This window comes from Mustelus asterias, chromosome 5, assembly GCF_964213995.1.
Source record: "Mustelus asterias chromosome 5, sMusAst1.hap1.1, whole genome shotgun sequence".
NCBI classification, from domain to species: Eukaryota; Metazoa; Chordata; class Chondrichthyes; order Carcharhiniformes; family Triakidae; genus Mustelus; species Mustelus asterias.
Window position 1 is genome coordinate 86,808,676 of NC_135805.1, and position 26,293 is coordinate 86,834,968.

General features: G+C 42.4%; 1 protein-coding gene across 1 annotated transcript in view; it reads left to right on the forward strand.

Annotated features, from left to right (window-relative positions):
- The window catches only part of slc30a2 (solute carrier family 30 member 2), a 77,425-nt gene that overhangs the window by 26,314 nt on the left and 24,818 nt on the right, over positions 1–26,293 (forward strand). Inside the window, exon 3 of the mRNA XM_078213735.1 lies at positions 2,189–2,335. Within this exon, the coding sequence (XP_078069861.1) occupies positions 2,189–2,335 (147 nt within the window). The remainder of the gene's footprint in view (positions 1–2,188; positions 2,336–26,293) is intronic.

Genomic DNA, 26,293 nt, shown 5'->3' on the forward strand with positions numbered 1-26,293 from the left:
CCCCTACCCATCCAGGGACCATATCCCTCTATTCCCATCCTATTCATGTATTTGTCAAGACGTCCCTTAAAAATCACTATCGTATTGCTCCCCGGCAGTGAGTTCCAGGCACCCAACACCCTCTGTATAAAAAAACTTGCCTCGTACATCTCCTTTAAACCTTGCTCCTCGCACCTTAAACCAATGCCTAATTTTCCAGATTTTTTTCCAAAATTACTCTAGTTCGTTCATAAGCACTATTAGCTACTGAGGGGCAGGACCATGACTAAGTTTCCCAGACTAACTCGGGATGTCTATAAACAGGCAAAAGCTATTGGTCTCGACAACAGCCCAACTGTTATTATTAATGTTATTAGTACTGAACCCCCGAACTAGCTACACCTTTTGTCAAGCTGTTCCATCACACCTACAACACTAGCATCTACTTGAGAATGTGGGAGGGTGCTGGCTGCGATAAGCATGTCAAATCCAACCCAACCGGTTACTTATCCTCCGATTCTTAATCCCCTCAACCACCTGATGGAAGGAAACATCAACAGTGCTATAAAGTGACACTTACCAATAAAATCACGTTATTTTTATTATGTATAAGTGACAGTTTTGACGCAAATGACATTTATTGTGGCATATTTGTTGCCCTTGTGTTACATGTTAATGCACTGTGCAAGCAAAGAACTTGTGTAACAACTTTCCTGGAAGGTGATGCCCCTTTAACCCTTTGTGTGCTATGGATGAAATAACTGGATACTGTCAGACTGAGAGTCACTAAAATTGTATTAAAGCAATTAAACATCTTTTTGATTAAATTTAGAAAGACATTAACATTGTGAAGATTATTGTCTTTAACCATAGGAGCAGAACAATATTGAAAGTTATTAAAATAGTTAATCAGCTTCACTTAATTTGTGCTCAATCGTACAATGCTTCCATTAAGCGATAACATTAACATGGAAAGTGAATTCTGCTAAGTGAACTAACTCTGCCATTAATTAATATATGTGCATAATTACAGCACACTACAGGTTGAGTGTCCTTTATCTAAAACCTTCGGGGCTGATTGCATTTCAGATCATTTCAGTTTTTGGATATTGCCTACAGAACTAGGCCTCCTGACATTATAATAGCCTAAACCTGGTCTCGCTCTCGTCTAAAGTAAATAAAAAAGCTAGAAAAGTAAAATGTATCACTGGTAATAAATAAAGGGTACGTGTAATAAATTGCAACCCATGATGCCATCTGTAGTTCTGCGAGATTTGTGTTGAGTGCAGGCAAAAAATCAGATTTCACCTGCTAAAAGTTTGGATGCAGTTGGCGTGATTCTGTCGGCAAGATTCAGGTCATGTTGGGTTGGGTTGGGTCTGGGACTTCCCAAGCTAAATGTTGTGTGTTCTGATGAAGGATCATCCAGACTTGAAACGTTTGCTCTATTCTCTCTCCACAGATGCCGTCAGACCTGCTGAGATTTGTCAGTGTTTTCTACTTTTGTTGTAAAGGTTGTTGCGTTAGGGAACATTTGTTTTGGCTCGGATTGTGTTGGCCCTAGTCAGGGAATTCTTGCCCTCAAGGTTGATGAAGTCCAAAAAAATGTGGGTTTTGGTTTTATTCAGTTTTTGGACTTGCACATAAAGGATACTCGATCTGTAGTTTAAAACGGTTTGAAAGAACATTTTTTTTTCATGCTCTGCTAAAAATAAACAAATGTTAAAAGAATGTTACATGACTTTTCTTAAATGGTAGGGTCTGTGATAAACCCTGTGCAGATTGGAAATGACAGTAGCTGAGAAAATGATCCACTGTGAACTATTGTACTTTGTGTGTGTTGATGTGAAATGAAGAGCTTTGCAGATCTTTAAACCTCTTGCTGAAAGGCTGGATTGTACATTGATTGTAAAAGTGCGTGCTTTGTTCCCTAAAGCTTTGCTTTTTCAAGCATTCATGTTGTTTTTGTGCTTTGAAGATTTTGGTACCTTTGGTCTTTTGATTTGACCCTATTGAAGATGGAATGTGTCAAACATGTCGTGATGCCACCACAGCGAATGATTCACCAACCATGGTGAAGATAAAGGCTGCGGCATTATTAGAGAAATCCTACCTAATACATTCGCTATGTCCTGTTGTTACAAGGCTTCTGTGTGGCTTCCTAAATTGTATTAAACAGATGGTTTTCCTTGTTTCTTTTCCCTTTCAGGTGGCTACTTTGCTCACAGTTTGGCCATCATGACGGATGCAGCACATTTACTGACAGATTTTGGCAGTATGCTAGTTAGTCTCTTCTCCCTTTGGATTTCCACACGTCCTGCCACAAAAACAATGAACTTTGGTTGGCATAGGTCAGGTAGGAGAGTTTTTCTTTATTGTATTTAGAAATGGGGGCATATTTGCAAACCCTTTAAATAGTCAGTGCTTTGGAAGAACCAAGACCGGTTTGATTTTTTTAATAAAATCTTGTTTCTGTTTAGTACAATCATTCAGTATAATAGTATCTCAAATAATACAAGTTGCTTCTCTTTATGTACTTCCCCAACTTTTGTCTGTAACATTTATATTGAAAGTTCTTATTGAATAATTTTGTCCTGTTGAGAAAAATATGCATCTCATATTTAAAAATAAAAATCTATGATTTTTACCAAATATTTTGTTCTTTAAAATAAGACCTGATCTTGGATCGAATACGTTGGCTTAAGATACCACTGCTGTTTTCAGAAATATAGGTTTCTGTTATGCTGTTGATAATGTGATTATGTTTTATTAAGGGTTGCCACATTCATTTTAATTCTGTTGACATTTATGGGGCATTTACTTATGACTAAAAGGCTCTGCACAAATATAAAATCAGATTTTATCAATACATATTTCAGTCTGAAGGAACAATGTGAATTGTTGAATACAGAAGAACATTTGGGGTTTCTGTAAACAGACAAATTGATCCTTTTTAAAATTTGTATCGAATAAAACACAGGCCTGGATTTTGCTGTGGTAATGATGGCAAAGCTGTCCGCTCTTACCGTCATCACTGCACTGACAGCAATTCCTGAAGCTGACACAAACACAGGGCAACACAGAAATCCAGAGGTTGCTGTCAGTGAGTGTAAAATCCTTCTCCTTGTAGAGTCACACAGATTGCCATCTACCTGTCAGTCGTGAAATGATGAGAACTTCCAGTCTAACCACTGTTAGTCTCATTGGAAAACTCTGTAAAATATTACACCTTGTTGCATGAAGCGTTTTTAACAGCGTACTAACTTCATAATTACAACTTGCACTCTTAATGGCCTGAAGAACTAATTTTATATTTGTGGAATGTCAAATTTCTCTGCAATGATTAAAAATCTGTTCATCTTTATTTTATCTTCTGTCTGACTACAATCATGCCTGTATCGCACTATCTGACAACTTAAATTGAAATTGAACGATTTTAAGTGTTTTTAACTTCTGGTTTACTGTCTGTGTGAATACTTCAATTTAACTGGTTGTCTTCCTGCTTGCTGACATCACTGCTGTTGCATGCCAACAAAATCCCCTTGGTTTGGTGCAAGATTTGAATGGCTGTGGGAAAGGGGAAATTCCCTCCATGCAGCTCACTAGATCTTTGTGGGCAGCTTTCTTCAAAGGCAACAATCAGCACCCTTGCTTTGCCACCGATTGCAAAATCTGGACCATAGTGTTTGACATCTAAGGAGAATCTAGGAAGATTGCCACTATTCTGGTTTGACGGGCTTTTATATCACAAAAAGAAAATTAAATTGGAGAGATGCTTATAGAATCTTTAGTTGCAATCTTAACCCCCAAAATTTGGTGGGTTAGCATCGAGTCTCTTTTGCTGTTCCTACAGCTGCTGCCTGCTCTATAGTGCTTCCAGCCTAACAGGGCGCTCAACCTTTCAATCGGACCGACTTTCGGGTGGGGATCTTGTTGGGTGGGGATCTCATAGAAACATATAAAATCCTGATGGGACTGGACAGGCTAGATGCGGGAAGAATGTCCCCAATGTTGGGGAAGTGCAGAACTAGGGGTCACAGTCTATGAATAAGGAGTATGCCATTCAGGACTGAGATGAGAAAGAGCTTCGTCACTCAGAGTTGTGAACCTGTGGAATTCTCTACCACAGAAAGCTGTTGGGGTCAGTTCGTTAGAGGGAGCTGGACATGGCCCTTGTGGCTAAAGTGGTTAAGGGGTATGGAGCGAAGCAGGAGTGGCATACTGAAAGTGCAAGATCAACCATGATCATATTGAATGGAGGTGCAGGCTCGAAGGGCCGAATGTCCTACTCCTATGTTTCATGTTCCCAGTAGGACTATGTGTGTTAAGCGTTTTGGTATACAAAGTGTAGTGTCTTATGTATCTTTGAAAGCATTACCTTGTAGCCCATTATAAATCTTCTCTTCCTTCTCAAGATGAGGTAGAAAGAAGTGGCACTATGGACCCTGGCATATCATAGTTGATGGTGAATAGCTCTCCACCAACAGCACTAGCATAGCTAGTGGCATCCTGGAGAATTTAGGCAGTAATTTCAAGGAAGATGTAATCAGTGCACAAGTATGGTGGAGCAGATGGAAGTGACAGCACAGGGAAAAAACTAGCCAGCCTGTGAATTCTTGCCATAAGTAATTGCTACCTTACTTGTACCACTGTCACATACAGCAAAAATATATTTTTCACATTACTAATACCGTCGGTGAATAGTAGCTGGTGGAGAATGGTGATGTCCCTATGATATCACTGCAGCCCAACAAAAGGATTTACTCAAAAGTGCAGCAGTATAGAACATGTGGCATCTTCATGAGTGGGACATGCTTCATTATGATAGTGTCAGAACTGCCTTTATGTAAAAATAGTATGTTATATTTGAACATAAAATGAAGACTGGAGAAGGTCTAAGAAAGCTGCCTGGCCTCAGCACGTCTGACTTCCAACGAGATGACATTTGTTTTCAACTCCCCAACTGCAGAATGTGCATTTTGGAACTAGGACTGTTAAAGAATGGCCTGGATTCTGTAGTGAGCCATAAAATAACAGTGCCTGCTGCTGTCTTCAAAGAAAGCTGCTCACAAAGACCTAGCAAACTCTACACAATGAATGTCACCTTTTTCGCAGCTTTAATTTGATTCTGGGGCAAAAAATAGAGGTTCTCTGCCACCCAGCAACAGTGATGTCATCAAGCAGACTAGGCAGCCAATCACACTGAGGTACTCTCAGTGACAGCAAACCAGGAAGTAAAATGTACTGATTATCCTTCACTTTTTTTTAATGGAAAGTAAGGTAAAAATTGGAACAAAATATGGGATTAAGGTAGAAGCTAAAATTTCATAAACAAGCTTTAAAATAATATTTTGTTATGCTAAAAATGTTGCAATATTTATCATAATGGAGAAATTTGACACAAATATAAAATTGGTTTCTCAGGGCCAGGGAGATCGTTCAGAGATAATTATGAACTTAATACCCTATTAAAAACCCAGTTAGACTTCATTCAACAAGGAACACATTTCTCAAGGGTTTTTTAAGTGAGATTAATAGCATATTAGTAATAGTTCACATTAATTCAGAGTGATTTCAGAAGATATGAACAGTGAGTGGATCAATGACAGTTTAACTGCACATGCACAAATGCCAGAAATTACTTTCAGTTTTACCATTGTAATGGCAGTGGACGTTGATAGTTTCACCAGCAACTGCAAGATCATAATACCATCAATATGCATTTTTCTTGTATATAACTGGAATGCATTAAAAATTCCAGAGACTAATGGAAAATTTTAAGACTCTAGCGTAGAAGGTAATGCAGACAAATAAAGCAAAAGACTGACCCACAAAATCAGCAGCAAATCAGGACTAAAAGTCATTTGGCTATGGCTTAGTTAGTTGTGTTCTTACCTCTAGTCAGAATCACATAAATATTACACCACAGGAAGAGGCAAATTGGCATTGCATATGTGGCAGCTTTCTGTAGGACCAATTTGCCTAGTGGCCCTGCACATTCTTCTTTTTCAAGTGTCAGTCCAATTCCCTGTTGAATGGCTTGGTTGAACTATCCTCCACCACGATCTCAGGCAGTACATTCCAGATCCTAAACACTCGCTGTGTGAAGAAGCTTTCTCTCATTGCTCCTTTTGCCAATTACCTTGAATTTGTACCCTTTTGTTCTCAATCCTTCAACCAATGGGAACAGTTTTTCCCTGTCGGCTCTGTTGAGATTCCTCTTGATTTTGAATAGCTCTGTAAAGTCGCCTCTGGACCTCTTCTTCTCCAAGGAGAACAATTCCAACTTCAATCTATATAGGTAACTGAAGTCCCTCATTGCTGGGACTATTCCCATCAAGCTTTTCTGTACTTTTCTCTTGTCTTCATAAACTTCCTAAAGTATGGCACACAGAATATACCACCTGAGGCCAAACTAGTTTTCTATACAGGTTTAGCATAAATTACTTGGTTTTATGCTATATGTCCCCATTAATAAGGCTGTTTGCTTTATTAACTGCTCTCTCAACCTGTCCTGTCACCCCCAATAATTAGTGCACATATATGCCCAGGTCCCCCTGCTCCTTCACCCGTTTTAGAATGGTACCCTCTTTTATGTTTTCTGTCTGTGTTCTTCCTACCAATATGAAATAGCTCACACTTCACTGCATTAAATTTCATCTGCTCCTTATCCACTCATTCCACCAACCTGCCTATATTCTCTTGAAGTTCTACATGTTCACTATGCTTTCAAGTTTTGTGTCATCTGCAAATTTTGAAATTGTAGCCTGCATTACAAGGTCTAGATCATTAATATATATCAAGAAGAGCTAGAGTCCCAGCCCCAAATCCTGGGGAACTCCACTACAAAACTTCCTCCAATCCAAAGAACATTCATTAAGCCCTGCTTTGTGTTCATTGTCAACCAATTTTGTTGAGAAATAAAGTCTATGGAGGATACAAGTGATTTAGGATTGTGCAATGTTTAAAGATTTCAAGGTCTTTATGGAGTCAGGAAACCACAAGACTGCAGCTTCGTTTTGAGGAACAGATGACCATTGAGAGGGGAAACATTATTAAACCATGCTAAAATTTCCATTCTTCTATTCACCACAAGTTGTGAGAAATATCCCATAACAAGGACCATCTTACAGGGGCGCCTAAACACAATAAAAAAAAACAACCTCCCTCTTGAAATGTTGTGATTATGTTGCTGAGGTCTTGGACATCCACTTACAAGTCTGTCCCTGCTAGATTTGTCAGCGTGATTGTTTGGAAAGAGGTTCAGTCGCATCAGAAAAACCCCACTAACTACTTTCTTGCAAATTTCTGGTCCCACGCTATAGTACTCAGAACCAGGACTTAGCTGGAGATCAGGCTGATGAGGTGCACTTCCCTAATAGTATCCATATACATCCAGCCAGAAGTACCAGTGAGTAGGAAGCTCTGATAGCTACTATGTTGACCAGTGTGGTTTGGTGCTATGACATAAGTGTACAACCAGAGGCTCATGTCTACTGACATTCCAACAGCCATCACAACCAGCAGCTGACTGTCACCACAGTTCTGTGGTGAAGGATCATTAATCTGAATCGTTAGCTCCACAGATGCTGCTTGACCTGCTGAGTATTTCCAGCATTTTTTGTCTTAATTTCAGATTTCCAGCATCTGCAGCATTTTGCCTTTGTGTTGCTACTACAATCTGGGAGCACTTCTTCACAGTGTAGGTTATGGAGTAAGAGATCAGCAAAGGGTAGAATGGGCTTAGACACATTTACAAGAACGCTAAGAGGATAGTATTGATGGGTAGTACCATGGAAAGGTGGGAAGTGTGGGAGGAGACAAAGATGTGACGTCAACTCATGTGGGACACTGGCTCTGGTTTTTATGGGGAGACAGTGAAGGCTGAAAACAGCCAAAGAACCCAGCAAGGTCAGGGCCAGTGAGGTGCTGCCAAATCTAACAACAAGATCTTATTATATTTTTTTATATCTGTTTACCATGCAGCAACCAGGCAAATTGATAGCCTAACTGGTAACCAGAAAGAAAAGCAGAGGTGAAAATTATACAATTCAGGACTCTTGCGGATGCTTCCTGGCAATCAGAAGGGGGAAGATTGGCCATTGGGATTTGGCAGGGTGTGGGGGGGGTTGATGATTGGCACTGGGGCTGGGTGAGTTGGGGGGGAGGGGGAAAGAAAGAGAGAAACGATAGGATGGAGGGGGAATGTCAGCAATTTCAGCCGTGGGGGAAAGAGGACACAATTAGCATTGGAGAAGGCTTCTTTGAAATTCTGTTCCTCCCGCCCACAAAGAGTTTTGAGAGGCCTTTATCTTGTGCAGCCATTACCTCCTGCCTACCTTTCCATGCCAGGTTACCCAACCCCCTCAGAATTCCATGCAACTGCAGTAGTCAATTTTAAACTGGGCTCCCAATTGCACTGTGGGTGCCCAATTTAAATATGTTCATAAAGTGTTCTGTTTCTCCATGATGGGATACTGATATCTACACCATAAAAGCACCACCGGAAAATGAGTGGTGTGTTGGTGGCACATTGCTGTATTTAAATTTTTAACACTCAGCTCTCTCCCATCTAGTGAGTTAATACGCTGCTAATGTGTGTTATGTCCTTGGAACCTCAGGTATACTATACAGTATATTTGTAATTTGAGACATGGCATGTGGTAAGTATAAAATGCATGAGAAGAATAAGTGACTTTGGATGGTTCCTAAAGCGATCCAACACTGGGGATATCTTTGCATCAGGTCTGGGTCTGGTATAAAAGCTGAAAGTAAACTCGGCACCATCTGTGGAGAGAGAAACGAGAATTTATGTTTCGATAGAAGCAAATTACTGCGGATGCTGGGATCTGAAACCAAAAGAGAAAATGCTGGAAGATCTCAGCAGGCCTGGCAGCATCTGTAAGGGGAGAAAAGAGCTGATGTTTCGAGTTCAGACGACCCTTTGTCAAAGCTCTGAAATAATGTTTCGAGTCCAATATCACCTGTTATGATGGCCCTTCAGTCTACTGCTGTGAGGCTTGTCCAATAGGGAAGGAGCAGCCGGGGGTTGAAGACAAGTTGGCTCTGCTCAGGCCAGCAAGATCAGAGATTCCAGGGCTTGACCTGTACACTGCAGCCACCGAGCAGTACTTTATGAATGTTGTAAATAGAGGGTGATAGTGACGGAAGACTGGCCACATTGAGATTATTTCATCACCCTTCTATAAAACTGAAGAGAGATAGATGCCATCCCTTTCTGCCTCTCTTCAGCTATGAAGAAGAGTCATATGGACTCAAAACGCTAACTCTATTTCTCTCTCCACAGGTGCTGCCAGACCTGCTGAGTTTATCCAGCATTCTTCTGTTTTTATTTCAAATTTCCAGCATCTGCAGTATTTTGCTTTTACCTGGGCCTGGAATAGTTCTGTTGATGGAGATTAGCTGCTTGATTGGTCAATAATTCCAATTTTGTTATCATGCAACTTCCAGGCTAGCCAGAAGTGAACTAGATGGACCATGGTCTTCTCTGGTGTGACTACACTTTGTGTAAGACTTGGAGGAGTTCATTGAAGAAACAATGCTTTTCAGCAGCAGGATGTATCCCTGACTGGATGCAGTTCCCAATCACTGTGTTCCACATCAGTCTGTCTGTCAATACATCAGGTCTGTCCATGTTATCCTCCTCCTATTCAAAATCCTTTTCATAGAATCATAGAAACCCTACAGTGCAGAAGGAGGCCATTTGGCCCATCAAGTCTGAACTGACCATAATCCCACCCAGGCCTTAATCCCGTAACCCCACATATTTACCCTGCTAATTTCCTTGACACTAGGGGCAATTTAACATGGCCAATCTACCTAACCTGCACATCTTTGGACTTTTCCTGCTGACATACTGCCAAATGGGTCGACTTTCATCTCGCTGCATGGCCTCATTCTTTGAATGGTGTGTAATGTACCAGTATTGATGGAGGCCCTGACTTGTACCATAGAATTCCATGGCCTCAGATTGATCAGAATAGCTGAATCATAGCTGTGGGTGGCCCAGGTCTCATTATTGCTGAAGTGTAATGGTTTCTAATTGAGATCATCAGTCATGGTTACAATCAGTAACCCTGGTCTCCCAACATTCATTTTCTCTGGATTTTCAGTTAACCCAAGCACTATGAATTGCTGCAGAATAAAGTAGCATGACTGTGGCACTGATAGCAGGCATTATTCTACTGCTGACATTTCTGTATTCTGAAACCACCTGAATATTTATGGTCTGGTTGCCCGTCCTATTCATAAATACTTTCAGATTGCTGTGTAGATCTCAGATAGCCACATGGATTCCTTGTGTAATGAACTAGATTAGTGAAAACTTTGCTAGATGATTAAAGTTATATGTTCTCATCCCTTTTGGTAACTTTTCACAGAGAAAATTCTAAAGTGTTTTTTGTTGATAAGAGAGCATAAGTTTTATGAACTACAGACTGTTTTATTGATACAAGCCCCAGGCAGTGACCCAGAAGGATCTTGTTCCACAGAAGCTTAATGTCATTATGCCTTTCTATGGAGCAGCCTTCTCCTGGTGGCTACATTTTCACTATGTTCGAGCAGAAAGCATAATTCGGTCAATGCCTTGGTATTGAACAGTAGCCAGTGCATACAAGTCTCCTCTAACACATGTAAGTACGGCATTGTCTGGAAAGGCAGCTGCATGAGATTGGAGTGAATATATTAATTGAGGTATTTTTGGACCTAAAGCTTTTGCTCCCTGATTAATTGATCCTTCTTGTCAATCCACATGGAACTACAGGCACAGCCAAAGGCCAGAGTTTCCTGCAACCCCACCCGACTCCATCCCACATGACATGTTTTCCCACCATTAGCCACTGGCAAGATTTTCTGCTCCTGCCAAAGTCAATGGCCATTTGCATTGCTTGCTGACTGCGCCACCGGGGAACCTTTGGTGGCACCAGAAGATCCCATCGAAAGAAATACCCACGAGATGGAATTTTATGGCCCCTCTCACCAGGGAGATCTTCTGGTCCCACCAAAGTTAGAGTTTTGAATGGCTCGCCGCATTTTACAGCTCCCACTCCCGTCACGATTAAAATTCCATCCATCGACTCAATGTTTCTCGTACACCTTGTGCTGGAGCAGTAAGTGGAAGGGCCACTAAAGTGTGACTTCAATGCACTGAAGTTCTGAGAAAAGTGACTGAAAAATAGAGGAAAAGAATGCAACGTATGAATGTTTACCAGCCAAAAATCTAAACTTTAACAGCTGAAACACTCCAAGACAGCCTGAGCCATTAGCTGTCATGTTCCTGTTGCATTTAGGGAAGTGCATACTGAACAATGATGGAGCATCACCTAGAGTTGTAAAGTTCTGTATGGGTTCTAATTTTCATAAATATTTCACTTAAATGTGGCATGTGGATGCCTGCATGCAAGATGGAATACCTGATTTTCTAACCTTTGGCTGACACCACCAAGGCCCCTGGCAGAGCCTCAAAATTTACCCAATGGACCAACCACAGATAGATAAGTGAACATTTTACTCTGAATATAGAACTGAATTCCATTGAATACATTTCTATTTTCTCCTTGATAGAATTCGTTGCCCAAGCATTAAATGGACTCCAACTGTCTTATTTTCAAACAGACAATGCTTTTATGACTCAGAATTTACTGCTGTCAAGCCCTTGTCTTAATTCCAATTGGAGGCTGCAGGATTGATTGGAAAACAATTGGAATCTGATTTCTGGTAGTCTGGAGTATACAAGTAGTGAAATAGCTGTCCATCCTTTACAAGGATAATGATGCTGAGGGCTCGTGACCCTTATGCACTGAAAGTTCAATAAGGACAGGCAGTCTGGGAGGCCTATCTGCCCACAGGCGGCTGGTAGTCAATTGAGGTACATAAAGGCCTATTGTCGGAGGTGGACCTGGATTTTCCAACCTCCAAATCACCACAGGCAGTGGGAAACAGCTTTGCCACCTGGAGACAGCCTCCCAGCAGTGGACTGAAGGGCCAATACTCCAGACAGGCTTTGAAGCCTGCCTACCTGTGTTCTGCTGCAGTCACTGAAATAATCCCTCCCACTCCTTCAGAGAGAGCCTGTTTTTTTTGATCCATTTTTTAATTTAAGATTTAAATGTGTTACAGGGAGGGTGACTCCATCTTTGGGTGCCCTGGCACCCACTTATCTGTGAGGGCATCCTGCTGGAAGTCCCTCCATTTCGGAGGACTCGCGTACTCTCCTTAATTGGACAGCACACCTGCCTTCTGGTCACTATTTTGGGAAAACTACTTCATTGACTGATCCCCACACAATGCTGGTTTTTGATCTCCATGTATAGCTGTCAGAGGGGTCCTCGTGCCATAGGGAAAATCCAGCCTGTGGTCTACTATTCCGTGCAACTGCTGAGATCAGTGAGTGGATGTTCAGGGCCCATTAACCCAATGTCTCCATTTACCTGGAGGAAGTTCCACGTTTGCAGAATCAAACTGTGCTTGTGTAAAATATTCCTTCTTGTAAAATATTGATTGGCTTTAACTTATATTGGATTACTAAATTAATTATTTAGTGGGCCATGTGCCACAAATCCCCAATTGTTATTTTCAGATGTCACCAGCAAGTACCCTGATTTGTGCTGTGCTTTTTGTTGTCAAAACAAACATTGCCTTCATTGCAATTCGAATGGTAGCAGAGAGAAAGAGAACTAAAGAGACTTTGCTTTTTAATGTATTGCTACACTCACATTCACTGTGCCATGAATCTTTGTTGGCAGAGTGGCAGTACACATTATAAAAGACGCGATCCATTTTCTGTAACAATACCCGTGGCCAAAAGTAAAAAGCCACACACAATTACAATGTCCTCAGAGCCAGCTTCATTTGTAAAAAAAATGCATTTTAATTTATTTATTACGTACTTTAGAAAACCTAATTAACAAAGGCACTTTGAATGTATTTCTTCCGTGCTTTGCTTTTTAATTACTGGTAGCTCATCAATAAATATGGCAGATAATACAGTTTGATTACTATCCTGAATATTGATATTCTGTTACGTTATGTTATTTAAGTTTGTAAATAAATGGAAAAGAAAATAGCAGAGCCTTTACAATGCAGAAGGAAAATGACAATATCATCCAGAAATGTTGAAGAAAAAGTCCACCAAATTGTTATTAAAAGCAATTTTTCCGAGTCTCTGTCCATGGTGTCTGGATATTGAAAGTTATTATCTAAAGGTGATAAGCTGCAATGGGAAATGGAAAGATAGGGTTGAATTTTAAATTCAGGACTTGTTGGGAGTGGGTTGAGGAAAGTCCAACAATGCAGGAAGCGAGTGGTTGGATTTTATGCACCTTGCCAGTGGGTTTGGAGATGGAGGTGGGGGGATTTGTAAAATCCAGTGGGTGGCCTTCCCGCTGCTTACCTACCCACCCCGATCTGCTTGAAATCTAATGGGGATTGTAGAAGGAGGTAGACAGCTCACCCAGCCTTGTATCTATTGAGGCCCTTAAGTAGGCATTCATGGTGCAGCCAGTATATTACCTGCAGTGGGCTGGTGTCAGGTAAAGTAGGGGAGCCTCTTTTTGGATTCTCTGCGTCCATTGGAGGCCCCTGAACCAAGATCATACTTGCTTTAGTCATGACCCCTGGTCTTTTTGAACCACCACCCCCACTCACCTCCCCCATCCCACTCACCCACCTCTCCAGTCGAGGCTGCTCAGCACTCCCTGTAGTTCCAGCAGTGGTACTGCTGGGACTAGAGGTAGCGGTTAATCCAATTGGCTGGCAGCTCTAAGAAGGGACTTCCTCATGAGAAAGAGTTGGAAGTCTCACCTTAAAGCAATAAATGCGGCGCCTAGCATTAGACTTCTGAATTAGCCATTGGGATCATGGGTGGGCTTCCATCCCAACCTCTTAGCTGGGGAAAATGTTGGAGATCGCAATGCCCCATAAAACTCAGCCGCCAGGAGCAGTGCAGCAAGCTTCTCATTGGATTTTTAACCCAGCCACTGAACTACCAAATCTTTCCTGGGTTTTCTGTCAACTAACATTAGTGGGTGCGGTGAAGACCTTCACAACACAATTTCAACTCTAGTGTTTAAATGGATATTCCAAACATGCAGTCTGAAGGAGTTTGGTGTTGGGAGCCAAGGAAAAGTAAGAAGGAAAATGGAATGTAGAGATCAAGGTTCAGTGTTGCTGGTCGAGTGAGGACCCAGTTGGATGTACTGAACAACAGCTTATATTTATAAGAGTGCATTTAAAGTAACAAAATGTCTCAAGATGCTGCACAGGAGCATCATTCAACAGTGTGTCACAGAGCCACGTAAGGAGATATTGGTTCTTAACTTCTCATCTCCTATTGGGGGGGGCGGGGGGTGGTGGTGGTTTGTGGTGGTTGTTGTTGTTCCCCAGAGGTATACTAAGTAGCCCCTGGAAGTCTCCAGGGAAGGACTTCATGGTACTTTTCTGGGACATTTGTACAATTGATCAGCAATCTCTGCATCAATTTAAATTGAAGATTTTGGATGGTTCCATCTGTCTTAGCAGAAAGTTATCCAGGAAGAGTTGAAAGAATTAAAATCACTTCTATTCTAGATAACTATACTACTGACTCTCACAACCCCTCCACCCAGCTGACTACATTCCTGACTATACCCCCACCCCCGACTACCTACCCGACCCCTCCATCCCTCAACCATTATCTCGAGCCAACCCTTCCTCTGACCACCCGACAACCCTTCCCCCGAGTACCCAAGACCACCGGCCCCCAACCATTCTAATATCTCACCCACTTACCTTCCACATTTCTCCCTGGCTTCTCAAAGAAACTGGGACCTTTAAATTCACCCACTTCACAGCAGTCGGCGCCATTAACAGGGGCCATGGCTTCATTTGCCCTGAAGCTGCTGTCCTACATTGGAAGGATTCCAGAACTCCTACACTGCACAATTCACACCAGGCCTGGGACAGAAGCTCGAGTGAGAAATGTGCAGCTCCAGACTAAGGTAAATAAAAAGGAGCACCTTGGCAATCTGATGCTGTTGCCATTCCACGTACGTTCTGGCCATTAGGTCAGATGAGCAGAAGTTTAATCAATTAGATAGATTTTAAGGAGTCTTAAAGGAAGAAAACCAAGTTTGTCCCATTATCTCAATATTTTCACTTCCAACAGCAATCACGAGAGTTGACACTTCACTGTATGATACCAATAACAAATTTGTTAACACACTAATTTGAAACTCCGCTGCTATTAATGAAAATGGACCAGAAATCAGGTAGTAGATTCAGAATCAGCCCCCCTAAATATGACAAAAAATGTGATGAAAGCTAGATTAATGGATTGGAGAAAAGCTGATAGAAGGAATGGAAATTTGGGGAAGATAAAATGAGCGACAATATTGGCAAACAATGATGTAGAACAAGAGTGGGAAACATTTAAAAACAGTGTTTAACAGAGTGCAGGAAAAGTATACTCCGTTCAAAGGAAAGAATAAACTAAACACAAGTGAGACTCCACGAAAGAATAAAGATACAAGGAAACTACTGAGAGTTAGGACATTGGAGTACAAGCAGCAGAGAAATACATGAGTATGAAATGATCAGAAGAGAAGTCAAGGAAAAACAATTAGGAAGGCAAAAGGGAATGATGAAATTAAGTTATCAAGCAGCAAAAAACATTAAGGGACAGAGGATTATACCACAGATAATGATAGAGAGATGGCAGGAATATGAAATAATTATTTCATTTTGGTATTTACCAGGATTTTCTGGCCATTCACGACAGCGGGATTCTTCTGCCCCGCTGCAGCGAACGGAGATTTGGCTGAGGGCCAAATTCTCTGTCCTTTCTTGCAGCGGCATCAGGGCATGAACGGCCAGAGAATTACAGCCGACATTGAATGATAGCTAATGAGATCATAGGATCCCTAGAGTGCAGAAAGAAACCATTCGGCCCATCGAGTCTGCACCAACAACAATCCCACCTAGGCCCTATCAAAATAACCCCACATATTTACCCGCTAATCCCTCTAGTCTATGCATCCCGGGACACTAAGGGGCAATTTAGCATGGCCAATGCACCCAACCCGCACATATTTGGACTGTGGGAGGAAACCGCAGCAACCAGTGGAAACCCACCCAGACATGGGAAGAACGTGCTAACTCCACCCAGACAGTGACCCAAGCCAGGAATCGAACCCCGGGCCCTGGTGCTGTGAGACGGCAGTGCTAACTACTGTGCCACCATGCCGCGCATAAATACATGCTTTTAAAATAAATAATAGGGTGTTCTGAATAAAATAGAAAAACTCAAAGAGGATAAAACTTGATGCAAATAGACTGCATTCATGTATTTTAAAATAACCCAGGGAAGTTTTTTTTAAGTTTAAGTTCATTTATTATTGTCACAAGTAGGCTTACATTAACACTGCAATGAAGTTACTGTGAAAATCCCCGACTTGCCACACTCCGGCACCTGTTCGGCTACACTGAGGAGAATTTAGCATGGCCAATGCACCTAACCAGTATGTCTTTCGGACCGTGGGAGGAAACCGGAGCACCTGGAGGAAACCCATGCAGACTCCGCACAGACATTCACCCAATCCGGGAATTGAACCCGGGTCCCTAGCGCTGTGAGGCAGCAGTGCTAACCACTGTGCCATCATGCTGTCCTTGTGCCATTGTGCTGCCCTACTTACTCACATTTAACAATTTGTTAGAGAAAGGTATACTGCCAGAGGGCTGACAGATAGCTAATGTATTTCGTAATTCCTTTATTTGAGAAAGGGAATAAAACATGTCCACAGAATTATAGATCAGTCAGCTTAATATTGGTGGTAGGAAGAATAATAGAGCCCTTCTAAATGAGAGAATATAAGAACATCCAGGAACAAAAAGTATTATAACTAAAAGCATGAATTTTAAAAAGGGAAAAGCTTACTTGACCAGCCTTATTGAATATGGTACAGACAGTGTTGGAAGAGAATTGAAACCATTTCTCTAACTGTAATTCTCTAACCTTTTCTGCTGTAAATAACAGCAGAACTTTTATAAGTTTAAATAGAGAATTTTTTTTCACGCATTCACCCTGAAAGTCTAAATGCTACGTGCACAGGAAAGGTATAGTTGAAGAGATTACTATAGTTCTACAAACTAAAACAGTCGATAGTTCACTGTCTGGCTCAATGTTGAACATTCAATGCAGGCTGGTAAAGAAATAAATATTTTCCATTCTTGAGTTGTGGTTTAGCTGTGTTCTCACAGGTGGAGTTGGATATCAGGATTATTGTAGGATTCCCTCAAAGAGATGGCTTTGCAGAAGATCATGATGTCGGTTCCTTGTGGATTCCTTACCAGGAGGTCAAGATTTGCACTGGTGGACCTTCGGAGGGAAAGGAATTAGGCTGAGAGTTTCCTAAGATTTTCAGTCTTCAGCTTCTTGACAACAATGACACAGCAGTTTTACTGCTATTGTTCTGCAGTTCTTTGGTGCTCCCTGCAGATTGGATGATCAACATTGTTACCTAGTTCTTCCATATATGGGGGCAATTCTCCTAAAAAATTCTAAGTGCCAGATTCGCATGAAACCTGGAGTAACTGCCACCGATTTTCAGAATGAATCTCTGACACTCTGAACACTGCAGAGTGCCCTCGCGTGATTCTTCTGAAAATCAGTGGACGTGGCCTATTCTCACCTGAGAGGCCGGCAGCATAGCACCGATCAGCACCAAGATCGGCGCATACACAGTAGCCCCGCACTACCGGCCTCCCGATTGCTGCCCCTCCAAACTCCCCCCCCATTCCCAATCGCTGGCCTCCTGGACCTCTCTGCCGTCTCCATCCTCCCGCCAGCCTCGATCTCCCCAACCCCACCCATCCTCCAGCAGCCCCTCCCCCCAAACCCCAATCACACCTCTTCCCTTCCTTGCCTGCGATCCTTTTGCAAAGTGGCAGTGGGGACTCCCCCACCCACCAATCAGCCCCCTATAGGCCCCACCCCAATAAGCACCACCCCCTCTGGTCCTGCCCCATTGGCAGTGCCCAATGCCTGATCGGCAGTGCCAAAGTGCCCCTTGAGCATTACCACTTTGCCTCTTGGGCAATGTCAGAGGGCCGGCTGGGGGTGCCTCAGTGGCCTCTTTTCCATTCTGGAAGGGTTGGACTGCCTGTTTCCCATTAGTGGAGAGGAGGAGTAAACCCCGCTGGAGTGAACCACTCCTGGCAAGGTGGGGGGGGCGGGGCGGTGGTTAGCTACAACTTGGGTCTTGTTGTTTGCCGACATCACCCCTGCGGGTTTGGGGCAATCATCATTGCAGCACGGTAGCACAGTGGTTAGCACTGCTGCTTCACAGCTCCAGGGACCTGGGTTCGATTCCCGCCTTGGGTCACTGTCTGTGTGGAGTTTGCACATTCTCCTCGTGTCTGCGTGGGTTTCCTCCGGGTGCTCAGGTTTCCTCCCACAGTCCAAAGATGTGCGGGTTAGGTTGATTGGCCATGCTAAAAATTGCCTCTTAGTGTCCTGAGATGCGTAGGTTAGAGGGATTAGCGGGTAAATGTATAGGGATATGGGGGTAGGGCCTGGGTGGGATTGTGGTCGGTGCAGACGCGATGGGCCAGATGGCCTCTTTCTGCACTGTAGGGTTTCTATGATTTATATGATCATCTTAGCCTCAGACTGATCCATTGTAGTTAGGAAAGCAGATAGGTTAGTTTCACAGTAAGGGCATCTATCTCACTTTATCCTGGAAAGTCCCTTTGTCCTGTCAAGGTGGTGTGGCTGTGTTTTCTGGAAGCCACAGCCTGAGAGTCATGCGAACCCCTGAAAGCCATCTTTTAAAGCTCATCATAATCTATTTTCAAAAATGAAGGACAATCTCAAATGCTTCCATATGAACACAGTCCATAAAGTTATGAATGGACATGCCTTCACTGGGATTGATAAGTATTTTAAGGAGGTAACACAGGGTGGGAAGACAATGGTAATGCAGTGGGTGTAATTTATCTGGATTTTCAAAGGCACTTGACAAGTTGCCCCACAACAGAATGAATGAGTGTGGAGTCAGAGGACAAGTGGCAGAATGGATTATGGACTGGTCTCAAGATAGAAAGCAGAGAGCGGGTATAAAGGGTAGTTATTCAGAATGGCAGAAGTCGGGAAGAGGTGTTCCAGAAGGATCGGTGCTGGGACCACTACCGTTCACAATTTACATCAACAATTTGGACTTTAGCATCAAAACGCAATTTCTAAATTTGCAGATGGCACCAAATTGAAGTGATAACCAATATTGAGGATGGCAACAAATTAAAGGAGGAAATGAACAAACTTGCATGTTGGACAACTAATTAACAAATTAAGTTCAACACAGATATTTGTGAGGTAGTACATTTTGATAGGAAGAATATAAAGGCCATTTACTACTTAGGACATAGGAAGAAGTCTCACAACACCAGGTTAAAGTCCAACAGGTTTATTTGGAATCACTATCACTGTAACTAAATTTGGTGATTCCAATTAAACCTGTTGGACCTTAACCTGGTGTTGTGAGACTTCTTACTGTGCCCACCCCAATCCAACGCCGGCATCACCACATTATACTTAGGACATAAGAACATAAGAACTAGGAGCAGGGGTAGGCCATCTGGCCCCTCGAGCCTGCTCCACCATTAAATAAGATCATGGCTGATCTTTTCATGGACTCAGCTCCAATTACCCGCCCACTCAGTTTACTGTTCAACATGTGAGTCTAGGTGGGGTATGGGACCAAAGGGTACAAATAAACCAATCACCAAAAGTTGTGTCACAGGTTAGCAAGGCCATAAAAATGTAAACCAAGGCTTTATTTTTGGAAGGATAGAATTGTAAAGTAGGGAAGTTGTGCTAAACCTGTGTCGAATCTTGGTTAAATACATTTAAGTTACTGTGTCCAGTTCTGGTCTCCATATTATCAAAAGGAGATAGAGTACTGGAGAGGGTGCAGGGAAGATATGCAAGGATGATATCAGAAATACATGGGCATACATGTCAGCAAAGGATTGACAGTCTAAGTCTCTTTCCTGTTGAGAAAAGAAAGCTGAGGGTAACATAATAGAGGTCTTTAAAATTGTGAAAGGCACTGATAGATCAAAATTAGGGAGAATATTTCTTCTTGTGGGGAAGAGCAAATCTAGAAAGTCATCAAAATAAAATAGTCACTAAGAAATCCAAGCAGGAATTCAGAAGAAACTTATTTACCCAATGTGGAACTTGCACCACAGGGAATAATTTAGAATCCAGCAGTTAAGGGGAAACTGAACAAGAACATGAACAGAATAGGTGGTTATTCTTTGAATAAATGCTTTTTTGCAAGCTGACTTGCCATAGTCATGTCAAATTTTGTACGTAAAGATTTCTGGGCAGTAGCTATTTTGATCCAGCACATGGAAGAAAAGTGTGCAGCTGAAATTGAGTGGATTTTCATTGTTGCAAGAGAACCAGCAGATGAAAAATAGCAGACAATAACTAAAAATAACTTCAGTCTGCAACATTTTACAGGACACTGATTGCTGGATGAGTCAGAATGACTTTGAATATTCCTGTAGCTGCTCCTATGGAGATGAAGGGAGATTTGAGAGTGATTTAGAAATTCTTCCAGTCTCAGTGGCAACGTTGTGAAATTGCCACAGAGTTGAACAAGAAATCTGCAAACTCACATTATCCATGCTGGAGTAAAAGCTGTGTTGCACCCTGGGCCTCTTCGAGAAGGAGAAAATGCAGTTTTTAAAAAATTTGAGGCATTGAAGAGCCACTTTTAACCCTTTCCTAATGTTATTCATGAACAGTATGTGTTCAACACCAGAGCTCAGAAACGGGGAGAATATTGATCATTGTATGACTGCACTGAAATATGTGGCTGAATCGTGAGTTTGGATAGACAGAGAGAAAGGTCTATTTTGTTAGAGAGATAGACCTATCTTAGGAACAAGAGATCACAACCTGACTGTATGTCTACTGAGAGAAGCTGAATTTATTTTCAAGAAAGCTGTTGACGCATGTCAATATCTGGGGATTGTTAATTATCAGCTGAAGAGTATTAATGGGAGAACTGATAAGGTTTTGTACTCTGCTGAAAGGCAGCTCAAGCAAAATTCAATGAAGAAAAGAAAGAACTATTTACAGAAGGGCTGGTAGAAAGATCAAGGCCAGAAGACTGGGTGTAAATATTGCAGGGGATACCACAAATGAAAAGGAATGCACAAAGTAACTACAAGCAGCTGAATCACTTTGCACACCAGTGTTATTCTGGAAAGAAGAAAAGCAAGCTTATAAAGATGGTTGCTGGAGAGAAATTGGATGATGTTTCTGGCGAATCGCTCTACACCCAAGACCAGGTTGGCACTGTCAAGTTTCAAGAAAAAAATGGTTTGTTACTCTTGGAATGACAACTGCAGAAGGGGAGCATCAGGTTAATGTGAAGTTTCTAATAGACATCAGTGCCAAATGAAATATCATGAACTCTGTAGTCCTGTGTGAAGTGGTTGAAGTTGGTCACCCAAAAATGAAGCTGTCCATGGTAAAGTTGAGGCTATATGTTGGAACAATGCCCACCCCAAGAGGACAAACTAAGCTGAGAGCCCAATGCAATAGGAAGGAAGAAAATCTGCAGTTCCAGATGGTAGATGCTAAGCAAAAACCACTCAACTGAAAAGTCAAAAGCTTGGACGGTAACCTCTCATGTACCACAAGAGATTTACAGTGTCTCACACATGGCATCAAGCCATTGACGATTGAACAGATGCTGACAAATTAAAGATGTTTTCACAGGTTTTAGATGACTTCTTGCTGAATATCATTTTGAAGTAGATGTGAGACCAGCACAGTATCTTCCAAGGAGAGTTCTAGCTGACCTGAAATCCAGCCTGGAAGTCAAAATAGAGGAGCCTTAAAAGATGGGAGTAATCAAAAAAGTGATAACTTCTACAGACTGGATTAGCAGCTTGGTAGCAGTGAAAATAATTTGGAAAGTGGAGCATGTGCATTGATCCAAAAGACTTTAGCAAAGCTTTGAAGAGATCTCACTACCCCATGCCAACCATTGAATACATTTTTCCACTACTTGCCAAGGCAAAGGTTTTTATCAACCAGATGGTAAGGATGGATCCTGGCAAGTGAAGTTGGATGAAAGCAGAAGTTTTCTGACTATGTTCTGGATGCCATTTGGGAGGTTCAGATGGTTTTGCATGCCATTTGGCACTTATTGCTTTGGAAGAGTATCAATATAGACAGCATGAGATAGTGAATGATCTTCCAGGAGTGGAAGTGATTATGAATGATGGTCTACGGATGTATATGTATGATGGAAAAAGTCATTTCACCCACCAGATGGAACAATTTCAAAGTGAAGTACAAACAGGGGAAGCAGATGTACATCACTGACATGCTCCCTTTGAAGGAGTTGATGATGCCAGTACAAAGTGTAAAACCTTCAAGAGCTAAAGCGAAGCAACAACACATGTTCAAGGTTATTAACTCAGTAGAAACATTGAATTGGACAGACAAGGCACCTTGCTCAGATCAAGCAAACTACGCAATAAGATGCAACTCTCCAAGTGCTATGGGAGATAATGATGAAAGGATGACCTAAAACCATCAAACCTGTTGCTACAAGAGACTATTGGACATAGAGATGAAGTGTTTGCCCAAGATGGCATCTTGTACAAAGAAACTCAAGTCATTGTCCCTAAGGAGCTGAGAAAAGAGATCTGAAGCATATCCATGCAAGTCATCAAGGAATTGTATCTAGTCTGAGGAAGGCAAGAGAAGTGCTCCACTGGTCAAACATGAGAAATGAGATTAAGGACCACATCAGCCAGGAAAGTGCTTGAAACAGACATCAAGCTAAGCAAGCTGAAGAGCTGCTCAGGACTCATGACAACCCAAACAGATCATAATGAAATTTGGAGAAGACTTCTTCACACTCATTGGCACTTATTATCTTATCACCATGGCCTATTATTCAAACTACTGAGAATTAGGCAAGTTGTCATCAATGACTACCGGTGAGATCATAGAATGCCTGAAAGCACAATTCAGTTATTATGGCATATGTTATGACATTGTGATGAGTGACTATGGCCTTCAGTTCTTGAGTGAAGAATTCAGGTGCTCCATAAATATCTGGGAAATTCAGCACCACACAGTCAAACTATCCCTAGTCAAATAGAAAAGCTGAGGTCACAGTGAATATTGCCAAAGGAATCATCAAAATTTGAGTAGATCAAGCACAGATGTATACAAGGCAATCTTAGAGTGGCGAAATACACCTACTGAAGGAATGGAAAGTAATCCAATTTAGCAACTAATTTCATGTTGCACCAAATACTGTTCCAACAGCTAAAAAAACTACTGAAGCCAAAAGTAGTAACAAGCGTGAGTGTTAAAATCAAAGTGAAGTGACAGAAAATCAATGCACTCAACAAAAGTCAGCCTTGAGACTTTGTGGAGAAGTTGCCACGTCTATCGTACACGGTAAAAGTAAACAACTAGATGTATCATCGCAACAAGGTTCATAGCTCCTTGAAAGTGGAATAACAGGTGGACAGAGTGGTGAAGAAGGCATTCAGCATGCTTGATTTCATTGGTCAGAACATTGAATACAGGAGCTTGGATGTCATGTTGAAGTTGTACAAGACATTGGTAAGGCCACACTTGGAATACTGTGTACAGTTCTGGTCACCCTATTATAGAAAGGATATCATTAAACTAGAAAGAGTTTACTAGGATGCTACCAGGACTTGATGGTTTGAGTTATGAGAGGCTGGATAGACTGGGACTTTCTCTGGAGCATAGAAGGCTGAGGGGTGATCTTACAGAGGTCTATAAAATGATCAGGGGATAGATAAGGTAGATAATCATTTTCCCAAAAGGTAGGGGAGTCTAAAACTAGAGGGCATAGCTTTAAGGTGAGAGGGGAGAGATACAAAAGGGTCCAGAGGGGCAATTTTTTCCACACAGAGGGTGGAGAGTGTCTGGAACAAGCTACCAGAGGTAGTAGTAGAGGTGGGTACAATTTTGTCTTTTAAAAAGATTTTAGACAGTTGCATGGGTAAGATGGGTATAGAGGAATATGGGCCAAATGCGGGCAATTGGGACTAGCTTAGGGGTTTTAAAAAAAATGGGCAGCACGGACAAGTTGGGCCGAAGAGCCCGTTTCCATGCTGTAAACCTCTGACTCTATGAGAAACATATGCATGCAACTGGAGAAACTGCTTCTTCACAGCACATAACCATTGAAGAGTTGATTTTACTAACTGAACAAGGAACTGAATGACCTTCAGTCTCAGAGGTAAGCCATTTGCCAACTAATACATGGTCAGCAGCAACACTCGCCACGGCAATGACATTCCCTGGAGAGGCAATATCACCCCAGGAAAGAGCAGACGCCAGATGAACAGACAACAGTCCACATACATATTAGAAGACATGAACATTTTCAAAATTCTGGCCAGAATTTTAAGTTTTATTTTTGGGTGTTTTCTAACCCGGAAGAATGTGAAATAGTACTTGACAATGTTGGACATACGTCACAATGTTGGACATACGTCACAATGTCATTGCGCACTTGCGTGATATTACAGTCAGCAGGACCACAGACAATTAAGAGGGCAATTGACTGAAATTTTACAATGCACGTGAGATTTCTCGGGTGGTACGTGCCAACATGGGCAAGCAGCCATCCCATTGTTTCAGTTTTCTCATCCAAGGACAGAATTGTAGAGGATAGGAGTATTGACTGAGTGAGTTGTCAAGAGTTTGCTACTGCTTTATTATTGGGATTTCAGTCCTTTCCCTCTGGTTTTTCTGAAGTATTTGCTTTATTAGCCTTGTTCTGTCAACTCTGCTGGAGCATTTCTATCCATTGCAGCCTTCATTGCTTGCGGCAGTGCCATCAGCATTTCAGCGGATAAAGATTGTGTGGACGAAGACTGGGAGGACCTCCTCTGAGGAGGAAGTGAGGGGCAGAAAGGAAAAGAGTACAAGTATCTGGAGGCAACATCACAGGAGAGGTACAGGCACTGGGGATGCAAGGCCAGCAGAGAGAACAAGGTGGATAGCAAGACAGAAGAGGCTAATATCCTGATGCCAGAGTGTATATGATCTGAGGTGCAGTGTTGCAGGAGGCTCTGCCTCACTGGAGATACCGGTGATATTATTATGCCACATAATTGAGCCAGTGATTTCCTCCAACTGTGTGGGTGGATACCCGATACCAGTGGCTCAGAAAGTTGCAGTAGCCCTCATTTTTTATGCAATGAAATCTTTCCAGGGGGTGTGGAGTGTTCCAATCGGCTGTCCAGTTGAGGTAACTGACCCTCTCTTCGGACGGGTCTTCACATTCATTGGATCAAGCCAGCCAGGCTGAGCGTGCCAGAGGCTTCGCAACTATTGCTGGGTTCCCCCACATCCAGGGTGTCAGACTGCACTAACGTGGCTATTAAGGCTCCAGCAGGTCAGCTACGTTTATTTGTGAACAGAAAGTATTATCACTCCACAAACATGAGCCAGATTCTTCAAGTCTGCGCAAGCACTTTGCCAGCACTCATGATGCATACATCTTGCAGCACTCCCAGATACCAAGGCTATGGCTGCAGATTGGCTAGATAGTTGGTTGCTGGCAACAGGTATCCATTGAGAAAGAGGGGTATAACTGGAGTCCTGCCTCCACAAGGGCAGTGGTTGAGAATACAGTAGAGCTACTGAAAATAAGGTTCAGCTGCCAGGATCGTTCTGGGAGTTCCCGGAGATATCCTCCAGAGCACATGTTCTTTAATCGCTGTGGCCTGCTACACTCTGCACAATCTGGCACTCACAAAGCAGGAGGCCCACTCGAGGACGAGGATACTGAGACAGCTCCACACCCATTAAAGGAAGATTTTGCAGTGGATCTGATAAGAAGCTCAGTCTGGCACGAGTTGAGGATGAGGAGGCAGCACTCCCTCAGCTAGACTGCCAAGCCCTCGTGGCTAAGCGATGAATACTCAGAATTTGAACTTCTCATTGGAGATGCCACAACCTTGTCCTTCTTGCACAATTGCCCAGTCTCTCATCTATCCACTGAATTCTTACCATTCTCCGAGACCCCAGCCTGTCAGAGATCTGTGGACCTTCCTCTTTGCTTGCATTCTATGTCCAGGGTGTCCACCTCAAACCCGTTGGCATGAGTATCTCACGCTGGGCGCTCAATGTCTCCACTAGAGCATGCATGCAGTCAACGGAGAATCTTTGGCAGAGTGCCCACCAACATTGGCAGCATGCCCGCTGTGCCCATTGGGTGCAGAGATCATCACT